The sequence below is a fragment of the Mustela putorius genome, unplaced genomic scaffold, assembly GCF_011764305.1.
Source record: "Mustela putorius furo isolate JIRA1106 unplaced genomic scaffold, ASM1176430v1.1 tig00000430_pilon_pilon_pilon, whole genome shotgun sequence".
In the NCBI taxonomy this organism is placed as follows: domain Eukaryota; kingdom Metazoa; phylum Chordata; class Mammalia; order Carnivora; family Mustelidae; genus Mustela; species Mustela putorius.
In genome coordinates, this window is record NW_025421377.1 from 22,414,066 (window position 1) to 22,426,762 (window position 12,697).

At 33.7% G+C, this 12,697-nt stretch overlaps 1 protein-coding gene across 6 annotated transcripts in view; it reads right to left on the minus strand.

Moving 5' to 3' along the window:
* ANKRD17 (ankyrin repeat domain 17) overlaps positions 1 to 12,697 on the minus strand; it is a 163,121-nt gene that overhangs the window by 34,556 nt on the left and 115,868 nt on the right. For all 6 annotated transcript variants that reach the window (XM_045079856.1, XM_045079855.1, XM_045079858.1 and 3 more), the window contains 7 exons: positions 11,142 to 11,253; positions 10,823 to 10,968; positions 6,608 to 6,750; positions 5,863 to 6,076; positions 5,193 to 5,368; positions 3,730 to 3,892; positions 1,347 to 1,442 (listed from right to left, as the gene is read on the minus strand). In XM_045079856.1, coding sequence (XP_044935791.1) covers positions 1,347 to 1,442; positions 3,730 to 3,892; positions 5,193 to 5,368; positions 5,863 to 6,076; positions 6,608 to 6,750; positions 10,823 to 10,968; positions 11,142 to 11,253 — 1,050 coding nt within the window. The remainder of the gene's footprint in view (positions 1 to 1,346; positions 1,443 to 3,729; positions 3,893 to 5,192; positions 5,369 to 5,862; positions 6,077 to 6,607; positions 6,751 to 10,822; positions 10,969 to 11,141; positions 11,254 to 12,697) is intronic.

A 12,697-nucleotide genomic window follows, 5' to 3' on the forward strand; every position in this document is an offset into this window, starting at 1 on the left:
AGGGTACAAATAAAATAATACAAATGGTGCACATTTTTAAAGTTTATTTCTTTATAATCTCTACACCCAACATGGGGCTCAAACTCAAGACCCTGGGATCAAAAGTCTCATGTTCTACTGACTGAGGCAGCCAGGAACCCTGTTATGTGTTTTTTAAAATACACAAGCAGGAGCCTTTACTGTCCTTCAAAATAATATCCATTTGTCTGGTACTTTGGAAACTAAAATTATTTACTCCCAACATTTTAATGGACAAATCATACAGCAAACAGAGTTGCAGTAATTTATGCCAGCTGGCTAATGGGCTAAAGGAAAAGGTCAATGTCAACAAAGAAAATAGGTTTAAAAAAATGTTAAAGAACTTTATTGGCAGACACTGTTCTCAAAGCTTTAAGCTTGGTTGTTACAACTTCATGTGCAAGCACGCTTAAAGAAATTACAGACATGGGTACTTACGTACTTTTCTCAGTGATTTCATTCTTAGAACACACTACTTAACAGGAAAGGGCTATTTCCCTATTGAGAGTAACACATTAAATAATCTCCCCACCCCTCCAAAACAAAAAAACAAAACAGGAATGTTAATTATCACAGAGGAATGCAGAGGCAGGCAAGACAGTGAATTAGCTATGTAAATAAAATCCATGAAAATATAGTGCTCACTATTATGTAGTAAAAAGACATTTTGGGATTCATTGACCTCTTTCCATTTTCAGACGCGTGTCTTAGGATTTTATTCAAACCTAATTATAAACCCCAAGTCAAAACATCAGCAGGAGAATATCCCAATTAGACGTCTAATAGGATTTATTTAACCTTCTCTACTTTTCCTGCAAAAATTCTTGCTAATTCATTCTTAAGCTGACAACTACTCCAATACTGAAGACATTAAAATTTTCTTGCCCATGACTATGCTCAGTTTTGTTCAGGTATTTAAAAAAACAAAAAACAAAACTACTGGGCTTGTTCCTCTCAGAAGAGACTATCAATTTGGATAAACATATACATAAATTATAATGATGATGAATAATAACAATATTTGCTTTAATCTGTTTAGTGTTTACATAAAAATTTAATTAGTTCAAGCACTATTAAAAAATAAAATTCTATTAGAGAGAGTTTTAGTGCTTCTTCAGGTAAGTAAATAATCTGAAGTATCTTTGAAATAGAGAAGTTCATTCTCAAATACTAGATAAATGAAAAGTGCTATAAGCCACACATTATTGCTTAGACTAAGGCTTTTTTCTTAGTGGGAGACAAACACATAGGTATGTATATGCGTGTGTATGTATAACCAAATGGGATCCCTAGCTCACAGAGTGGGATGAGTTTAATCAGTGTATTACCTTATCAGTGATGGTTGCTATGTATCTCATACATTCAGAATCTGATGGAAACTGATTGACTTCTTTGACTAAGTAGCGCACCACCTTCACATGACCCTAAAAAATAGATACCAATGTCAGATTGGAAACAGATTCTAAGAGGATTCAGTATATCTACAGACTGTCTATTCTAAGATTACTTTGGCATCAGTGCCACAAAATAAAGTCTTAATTAGATATTATTTGCATTGTAAATAAAAAAGAGACAGACTCTGGTTCCGTGAAGTTAAATCTATACTGTTCATCTTCATCCCGCCCTCCCAAGTACAGAATAACCTGACCTAAAATTCTAAACAACAATGAATTAAAAAAAAAAAATTAGTATGAAAAATAAAGTTTTTTTTTGAAAGAAAAAAGACAAAAACAAAACCTCGTTTGTTTCTAGCTACCTCATAAGTGAGCATCCTAATTCTAAGCATTAAAAGAGTAGAAATAACAATTTTGTTCTTTCAGATAAAAACTGAATGTACAGCACTGTACCAGAAGTGTAAAAGGAATAAAATACACTTTCTTAAAGCATGAGCTATGATTATAAGATTCACTGTAACACAGTTCACTAAGCTCAAAATCATTAGACCAGCGCTCAAGAGACTCTAACTTTATCCAGTCTACACTATTATTCCCTGAACACAACACCCACAAATTAGCTAGTCCAGTTAAACAGACCATGTTTAGTATATTTCTCTATCTCTTCCTTTCTATCTTTTTCAAATATTTCTATCTTTTAATGAATAGTTCAATGCCATTCGCATAATTCCTTGATATCTCACCAACACTTCTATAGTATTTAAATTATATAAGACACTCACACAGTTACCTGACTTTGTGTGTGGATCTTACCTCCCCAATTAAATTCTACATTTAAAAAGTACAACTGCTACTCTCTGTACAGCCATTACAGCTGCACATGTTAAGGTACAAAAAAAAATGGAATGAATACAAACACTGTTCTTAAGGAACTAAGTCTATCTGGAAAGATAAGATATATGCATGTTAAGGAGTAATAATTACAAGGTAATTTTAGTCAAATGAATGACAAAAATAACAGACGGCAGAACTTCTACAACTTTTAGTAGATTAAGTATCTTACTGTGAGCTCAAATAGGATTGGAGGAGTTTCTGTAGAAGGGGAGATTTAAACTATACCCAAAGAATGAATAACTCTGAAAATGAGGAAAGACACAAGATTTCTGAGATGAGAACAAAGGTGATGTGAGAGACAGCAACAATGAAAAGACCAAGCATGGAGAAGACTCTCCATATCAGGGACTCATAATGGGAGATGAACTTGAAGAGCACTAGATTTATGGTGGCTCTGAATAACAAACTAAGACTGGATTTCAAAGGATGCCAAAAAAGGAAAAGGCTCTAGAAGAGGATACTAACACATTGGAGAAGTTAGGAAGATTAACTTGATAACGATATATGTTAGCTTGCTTGGAGAAGAAGTAGATAGTCAATGATAAAGCGTAAGTTTGACTGGTGGGGAAAAAAACATACAGAATCAGTGTCTAGGTAGTCTAGAATATCTAGGGAAGAGGTGGTATAAAGTACAGGAGCCAGAGAGAATTAAAAGACAAAAAGGAGAAAGACGACTTTTTGCAATTTTATGTTAGAAGTTTTCAATACAACAAATCATTTTCAGTCTATCAAGGGATTTTACCTACCTGTCTCAAAATGATAAAACTCAAAATTATCAACTCTAAAATAGTAACCCAGTTTTCCCAGTAACAAATTTAAACTGTATTTAAGAGACCAATGAAAACATTAAATGAAATTATACACAGCTCTGTGCTATGCATTACAGGAAGAGAAAAAAAGTTTCTTTCACAAAATTTATTTCTATATCTGAATGCAGTTCATTCCTTATTCAGTCATTTCAAAATACTGGTAGCTGGGTTTTCATTATTTATTTCATTATTTAATTCCCTAGTAATTAAAGCAAGTGATTATAAATAAAATCAATTTAAGTTGATTTTTCCCTGCTGTACTATTATAAGAAAACATCCATCCATAAGTAATTAGTTACTCTTAACTGGATTTACATTTTGTGAAAGATTAAGTTTGCAACTAGATTTTGAAAATACTACTTAGAACAACTTTTTACAAGTTTACTTAGCTTTATTTATCAATATCAACATTAAAGGTTTTTCTGGGATACCTATATCTACCTTTCAAGTGTTGCCATCAATACAGAAACATATCAGTGTTTATTTGCATAGCATTTTACCGCGTTGGACACTACTGTTAAATCCTAAAATAAGAGTCTTCAGTGATCACTAAACTATATACCTTCTAGCCTAAGTGAAAAACATTCAAGTGAACGAGGATGAAAGACTTCTACCTTCCTAAATGCCGCCATAAGAGGAGTTATCTTGCGGTTGTCTGCTGCATCCACGTCTGCACCTGCTTGCACCAATAACTGAACCACATCAAGATGTCCACCATTTGCTGCTAGCCACAATGGAGTGTTCCCCTTCTTGTTACGTACATCAATGTGAGCTCCCCTAAATCAATGACACAGATGTCATTGTTTAAAATGAAATGGAATAACAGATAATAAAAATCAACTATAAACTCAGGAAAAATATTCTATGAAAGTGAAAAATTATTTATATTATTGAGGGACAAAAATACATGTTTCTCTCAAAATTACGAAGAATTTCTAATCATCAAATTTAAGTCATCAAGTTTAAAAAATAAAACAGACAAATAATTGCTTTTTTAATCTTAAAATTCCAAGTTTCAATCCTGAAAAAATGTGAATTTTATTTAGTAAAAAATAAAAGTACTTCCTGTTAATAGCATAATCAATACATTAAATAAACAGTATGCCAGAGACACAAACAGTATTCTACGAGGCACTTGTATCTATTTCAGGTTACTTGTATGCATGTATTTGTATTAAACTTTGGAAAAGAATGAATCTAAAAATAACATTCAGGTTTAGCACATGGTGGGCAACATGGTAAGTAAGACTCAAGGTGAATTAACAGGTGACAGAGCCACTACTAAATACTATTGCTTAGGACACCATGCAAATGTCTTTAAGACTGTTAAAGCAGGAAATCCAATTAAGCAGTCAAGTATCTCTGGAAGACTGGCAGGCAACTTCTGAGTGACTGAAAGCAGAAATTCTTCTGGATTGTCTGATACCATGAATAGTTCTACAACTGTTATTTAAAAGCCCTCACTGTTATTTAACCAAACAAGACAAACGAAAAACTTTCGAGAAAATCAACAATAAACTTTAGATTGCTGCTAGACTTTTAAGATTTCAAGTGATACTCTTTTTTGAAAACTCAAACTGTATGGGAGATGTGAACACAGGTGACAACAGCTGGATGTTCAAACAGCTTATTATAGTGCTTTAAGAGTATATACACACCCAAGACAGGAAGAAAAGAAGTATTTTTAGGTTATACTGAAATAAATCAGACAATGAAACGTACCTCTGGAGAGGTGGAAAATAAAAGAAGTCGGTTTTAAAATAAAATAAAACATGCACTTGTAGTTCATGGAGGAAGTAATCACATTTACTTTTTTTTTTTTTTTTTTAGATTTTATTTATTTATTTGACAGAGAGAAATCACAAGTACACTGAGAGGCAGGCAGAGAGAGAGAGAAGGAAGCAGGCTCCCTGCTGAGCAGAGAGCACGATGCGGGACTCGATCCCAGGACCCTGAGATCATGACCTGAGCCACCCAGGCGCCCCCACATTTACTTTTTTAATAATACAATATAACCAGACAGAATAGTAATCACTGGTACACGCAGTCATATATGAAGAGTATGGTAACATCATACCTGCCAATGAGAAGCTCACAGAATTTATAATGCCCTTTATCTGCTGCTATTGTTAAAGCTGTATCTCTCGAAGAGGGCACTGGAGGGGCATTAACATCAGCACCTTTATCCAAAAGAACTCGGCCCACCTCTGCATATCCACCAGAGGCAGCTTCCATTAGCGGTGTGAGGCCAGTCTAGGTTTAGTGAAAACAACAACACCACCACCACGTAAGAGACTGAAAAGAGCTAAAATGTTTAAAGAACAATCTGGGGAGCAACATGATATAATTGTTGCAAAAATTCACAACTAAATTTCAGCACTGACACCACCAGCCTGAGTTACAGTGTGATCTACTGAACGATATCCTACATAATGCCAATTTCTTGTGGAAAAAAAAAACTGTGTAAGATGCAAGCATTTGGCATAACTGGTGCTAATAAATGCTTCCTCTTTTCTCTTTCATAATACTATGTGTTTTCTAAGCTAATAACCCTAGTGTCATTATTACCTATAAAAATTTATTACTGAGGTATTTTCAAGAGTGCTTGAGTACATAGAATGATTTCTGATTAAATACATATAAGACAAGTTACCAGAAAATACTAAAATTATAATTAGCATAATGCTACTGTACACCTTAAATACTGAAGCAATAAATCCATGTATAAATCTCAGACTTTTTCTTACCTTAGCTCTGTGTTCCACATTTGCTTTTCTATCAAGCAGAAGACTAACCACTTCAGTTCTTCCTTGGAAGCAGGCTAAAGTAAGGGCAGTGTTCCGATTGGTTTCTATTTGAGCATTTATGTCAGAGCCCATGTCTAACAGGAGCTTAACAGCAGCTGTGTGCCCATTCATAGCTGCTAACATCAGAGGAGAAATGCCCAATTTGCTACCAGTTCTGGGGGTGGAGGTATGGGGAGAACAAAGGTAAAGAATATAAATTTCTATAGAATTCTATTTCAGGATTTATTTAAGATTCTTTGTTTTGCAGGATTATTTAAAGTAATTTTTCTCAGCCCTTGTATGTCTGTGAGATATGACCAGGACTCCATTAGAATTTTTTTACCACCTTAGAACTAGAATACTTTCCGTATCTCATTCAACATAATGACTTGGACTGAAAAGTAATTATTAAATATTAAGTTATTATTATGATAGATTTTCCAACCTAAAGCATATACTTTCTTAATAAAAACTCCTAAGAAAACTGTGCTTACTTTTAGTACCATTAGAAATACAGTAAGTGATGTTTTTTCAAGTTTATATCAAAGTTTTTAAGTATTTAAATAAAATTAAAAATCTCCCAACAGTTTGGATTCTAAATTTGTAATGAAGGCATTTCCTAAATATTGCATTAAAAATATAAGTGTTCTACAAACAGCTTATCATAACACTCTTAAGGGGCTTATAGAGAGAGAATAAAACTTGCCTAGAATTAATCTCAGCTCCTGCATTTAGTAATATTTTGATAATGTTCACATAGCCACCAGAAGCAGCCAGGCTTAGAGGTGTGTAATCAGAAACATTCCTGTGCTCTTTGTTTGCCCCTCGAGCTAACAATAGCTCCACCACCTGAAAAGAAAAGAGGAAAAGCTGTGTTTTCTTCTTATGGTGAAACAATTTGCAAGGTGTCCATTTCTGATTTCTTTATTTTTCTGATACAGAGTAGAAGAAAAAAACAGCAAAGTCCTTTTTTAATCCTTTGCACAAAATCAGACTCAAATGATAGCAAGAATTCTTAGAAGCAACAGTAAGCTAGCTTCTCAATTAAAATCCATTTTGAAATTGTTAAAATGACACGGTGTGTTCATGCATGGTCTGGATCTCAGTGTGTTGTGCAATGCTATTTTAAAAATTACTATTTCTGTTACTCTATCACATAGCAGTAAAATAAGATTTTTTTCATTTATATATGTAAGTGTCTTTATGATATATTTTTAAGATTCTATTCTTTAATTTTTAGAAATCTCTACACCCAACGTGGGCCTCAAACTTACAACCCTGAGATCAAGAGTCTCATGCTCTACTGACTGAGCCAGCCAGGTGCCCTTCTTTAAAGTATTTTTTTTTTTTTAATTTTTAACCAATAACTAAATGTTTAAAAACTTGGAATAAAGTTAATGCTTATTTTTTCCCTAACATTTTATTATGAAAATTTTTAAACATACAGAAAAGTTCAATAAATTTACACATACGCACTACCTAGATTCTACCATTAATATTCTACTACACTTACTTTATCATATCTATTTGTTCATTTTTTGATACATTTCATTTCAAAGTAAATTGTAGACAGCTGCAATTTCTTTAAATACATCAACATATATATCATTATTAGAATATTACTTGTTTTCAAATTTGGGGGAAAAATTTCTAACTTAGAGCAAATGCTCAAAACTTCAGTGTACATTTACTCAATACTGACAAATGCATAAAGCTGATGTTATTTAAATCCCTGTTATTTACTCATGCCTCTTTCTCAGTCAATCCCACCTACAGCCTATTTTTATATCTACCTTACATCTTCAAATAGATGAAATTACAGTGTTTGAGAGCCATTTCTGTGTTATTGCATAGCATACAAATCATACAATATACATCATACAAATATACTAGAGTTTATCTCTTCTCCTACTGGTGAATAGATAAAGCAGTCTCTAGTTTTTGGCAATTTTGAATAAAGTTGCTATTCTTTCAGTAATATATTTTCACTGCTCATGGGCTCTATCTACTAGTAGAATTTCTGGGTATATGTTTAGTTTTATAAGAAATTACCAGACCTTTTCTGAAAGTCACTGTACCATTTACACCCCCACAAATAATAAGCGAGTCCTGACTCCTCCACATCCTTGGCAAGATTAAGCACTGCCAGTCTTTAGCATTTCAGCCATTGTAGTTGGGCTATGTGGTGGTAACCCACTGGGATCTTACTCTACATTTCTGATAGCTAAAAACTGGTTACCATTTATTGAAGTACTTATTGGCATCTTTCGTCCATTATGCCATTTAATGCACAAAACAGCTCTTTGACCCAGGTACACTAGTATTTTCACCTTCATTTTGCAAATGAGGCAGAGAAAAGTTGGATTACCCAAGATCATAGCTCTTACCTTGCTCTTAATACTAGTAAAATATCCTAAAATACTAACTGGGAAATAACAAATAATGAACAGTGCTTTGTCTTAACATATAAGCTGACACTTTACTCATTTGAATAAAGCTATGTATGACCAATTTTAGATTATGACTTCTATCCATCACTTTTTTGCTTTCAGAGCCAGTAACAGTAGGTGGCTTATGTGACAAGGTTATGAAAAACAAGACCAAAAAATGGCATTATGCTGTTTATTTTACAGAGAGTCCCTTAAACAAGAAAGTAAAAAACCCTAATCAAATTTCTAAAGTTATTAATTTCATTATGCAAAGATAACTGACCTTAGCTATCTCTCAAAGGGAATGGTCTATTTCCAGAAAGTAACAAACGCTCAATATAAATTAGTTTGTGATTTTATAGTAAAATGAGTTTCCACTGTTTAATAACTTCAAAATACTTAACTGTTCCAATGACACCAAATCCAAGCAACAGAATGTTATAGGCAAAATTATTACCCTAAAAGACTTCTGTATCTGTTACAACCTCATTTGTTACATTGTAGTAAGAATATATAAAGATTATAGTATGCTAGAGGCTTTAAAATTGCTTTGAAAGGAAAGAAACAAACTGATTTCTTTTTAACACTGAAAAATTTCTTACCATATAAAGCAAGAATTATTTCAAGCTATATAATGATTGAAAATTTCAGTTAAATCAAAATTTTACTTTTATTATATTCTAAAACCAAAATATTTTGGTTTTATATTTTAAAACCTTAAGCCTTTACATTTCCAACTAAGTTTTTCAATTTAATGTTATTATTGATTTAAAAAAGTTCTGCCATAAATTCAATTTGAGATTAATGGAGATCTCCACACTTTCTGATGTGGCAGAGATTACCAAATCAAGCAGCTTTTTTACTGTCTTACTTCCTATCATTTGCGTTAAAATTCTTTTAATATACCAATCACCTCTACTGTGAAATACAGGGGGGAAAATGATACAAATGTATTCACATTATCAACCAGAAGGAAGAGCATAGCAGAGACAGGTTCTTTGTTGTCTCCTATGCAGAACATCTGTAGAAACAAGTGCATCTAACTGTCCACACATATAATTATCTACTCCAAATATAAAGGAGCAAAAATCATATATTTAAAAACTACAAATTGGCCAAAGTAAAAATTTTATGGGAACGAAAGAAAAAGTAAAACAAAAAACAACTGTATTATGACTAGGCTCCAATTCTTTTTAATCCACAAGATAAAGGATCACTAACTTCTATCTTTCTATTCATGTACCATTTTATTGGATTTTCCATTCTTTCTGTGCAAGAATTATTCTATCTTTTAAAGAACTTTTATCTTCTAGTTTACTAAAAACTCTAGTGGGTTTAGCGGATTCAAGTTCAATATAGCCTGATATGGGGGGCAGGCAGTTTAAGGTGCACAAACAGGGAGGTAATAATCTACCACTTCACTGGCCAGAATAATTTTAGACATAATATTTCAGGAGGGATACAGACATAATGGGTAGAACAGCCAGGTGAGAGATTTAGAAAAGGTATCTTCAAGCTAATAATCAAAAGAACAGGACACGCTTCAAATGGAGAACAGGTAACTGGAAGATAGAGACTCAAATATCTATAGATACAAGAGGATATAAAACCTCTTTATTAATTCAAAGAACGGAATTAAGAAGAATAGTGGGGAAACTTAGGGAAGGCATAACTCAGGCTTGATAAACAGGAAAACTTTGTAACAGGATGGTGGAATAAAAAAAAGTAAAACATTTTTAAGCTGAGTAAGAAAATAACCTGTATGATCTAGGATACTTCTTAAATCTAAGATTCAACAATATCCTAAATTGAGAAGTTGCCAGTCCACAGAGACAGCACAACTGGCTAATCAAAATCCTTACAACTAGATTTAAAAAATGGATTTAAAAAAATCAGGTTGCCCAGCTGATCATTAAATGCCAGCAGAAGACATACATGGCTATAGGCTATAAATCTTGGGCCTACACCTGATCACACCAGTGGTTCTACCCTACTTAAAAAATGAAAAGGTCATATAATCTCATCTGAGAATCTTTCTTTCAGAGTTGAGGAGTGGGAAAAATGAAAAAGAACAACTAAAAATTGAATCCTCGTGATTTCCTACTAATTTTATACACCAAGAGCAATAGAGGCTGAGCTTAAGTACCTTTCATGCCAGGTACTCTGGGATAGGAAAAGACAAGTGAATATAGTCCCTGCTTATCAGGAGTTTACTGATTTGATTTGAAATGGCTTAATCACTCCCTTAGCCTGAATGCAACACACAGGAATTCCCATGGCAGGTACTACTTTTAGATAAACATAGTAATAGATGTGACTTTTCGGATACAATGGCTTACGCTAACACAAAGTTTGAAATTATGACCTATTAGCAAAAGGACAGTTACTGTGATAAATCTAGATGTCAATCTATTATTCCCATCAAATTATACAAGTTAAAATATGTATTTGCTAAACAGATGGGACAGATATTATACTGGGGAAAATGTTACCTCCTGTCTCCCCCCAGAACAAGCCAAAGATAACGGTGTGTCCTTGGTTCTTTCTGACTGGGCTTCAATGTCTGCACCATTGTCCAGCAATATTTCCACAACACCAACATGACCAGCTGTGGCAGCCAAGATAAGTGGAGTAAAACCTGGAAAAAAATGATCTTCTCACTACATGTTAAGCAAAAAAACAAAAACAAAACAAAACAAAACAAAATACCGCACTGTTTTTTCATTATATCTATCACAACAGGGCTAGAAGTAGTATTTCTTCACAGAACACAAATATTCCAGAAAAAACATCAACAAAAGTAAGCCCTACCTTTCTTGTCTCGGTGCTCAATACTAGCTCCTCTCTCTAGCAGTGTTTGTACCAGTTCCTCATGACCACCAGCACAGGCCAGTGTTAGCGCTGTATCATGATTACTTTCAGTCTATAAAAAATTATTTTTTTGATTAATTTTAAAATTACATCAATTATATAATATATACTTAAACTAAATATAAAAACATATGTCCCATTCTACTGTATCAAACATTTGGGTATTAAGTTATTTTTTTCATTAGTGGCTAACTTGTGATTTTGTAAAGGCTACAAAATAATATTTGAACTTTATGGGCAATTCTTAAACATGAAGGGATAAAAGTATGATTTTCAACCATATGCTATTTACAAATACAAGATTAAAAGAAAGAGTGTTAGATTCACTTTTGCTTCTAGCATTAATGGAGTAGCACAGAAAAGATCTGTCTTCCTAACTCAAACAACCAAAAAGGAAAGGACGAACTACCTGAAATGATGGTATTTAGATAGGCATTGTGCGGCAGTGATTACCGAGGGTAGAAATGATTAAACTCAACTTAATGCCTGGAGAGTTTCCAGGCTGCTGTGCAGAGAGGGTACCCAAATACAGCCTGGCAATCTCCCTGAGTTGAGAAGACAGAGTCTGGAGCGGTCAGATGGCTAGAATTCATGCGGCAGACTACTGGATAGGAAAGCAGGACAGAGTACTCCAGATATCTGCAGAGGGTCTTTGGCTGAGTCTTTCAGCTGAGTTCTGATTAGCATATGTGCAGAGGAAAACTGAGAGGCCAAGGAAAGACCACCAGCAGGCATAACAACACCCAGAGCTTACACAGGGCCAGCAATTGTTTGCTTCCCACCAGCCAGAGTAGAAAGCCCTCAAAACACACAGAATATCAAGTAAAATCCTCAGCAGTGGAGCCAAATTAGCTGTTCTAGGCCCACCTAAGAAAGCTGAAAAGCAAGCCCTGGTATAGAAAAAGGGCTTCCAAGTAATTTAATTGCAGTTGAAAACAAAGCCCCCAAATACTTAAAGGAACAACAAAGAAAAATACATAGTATACAGAGTATTTTTAAAGACAAAGACTATCACAATTGAAACATGATGATTTACTTCTGAATTCTGCTAATGATACTCTATTATAGTTTAAAATGCTTGTTTCATTAACTAAGTCCTCATACTTTTAGTACTCTAAACTTGTACTATCGAAGAAAGGTAACTACTAGCAGTATGTAGCTGTTATTCTACAAATATAGCCAATGTGACTGAAAAACTGAATTTTAAATTTTGTTTTAATGAATTTAAAGTTAAAAAGTGATACTCATTTGGTTACTAGAGAATTTTTCAGAGCACTCTTGAGTAAATAAATCTACTTTCTTAATTGTACATCTAATCAAATCTAAATGAAACCCAAGTTGAGATAAATACAGGCTAACAAACCATCATTTGCATAGGACTGAGGGGGTCTCTGGCATAAGAAGCTTCTGGTGCTAAAATCAGGGAAGTTCCAGGAAAACAAGGATGATGTGATCACTCTAAGCTGTAAGTATGACATATAGACTGAATTTTGAAG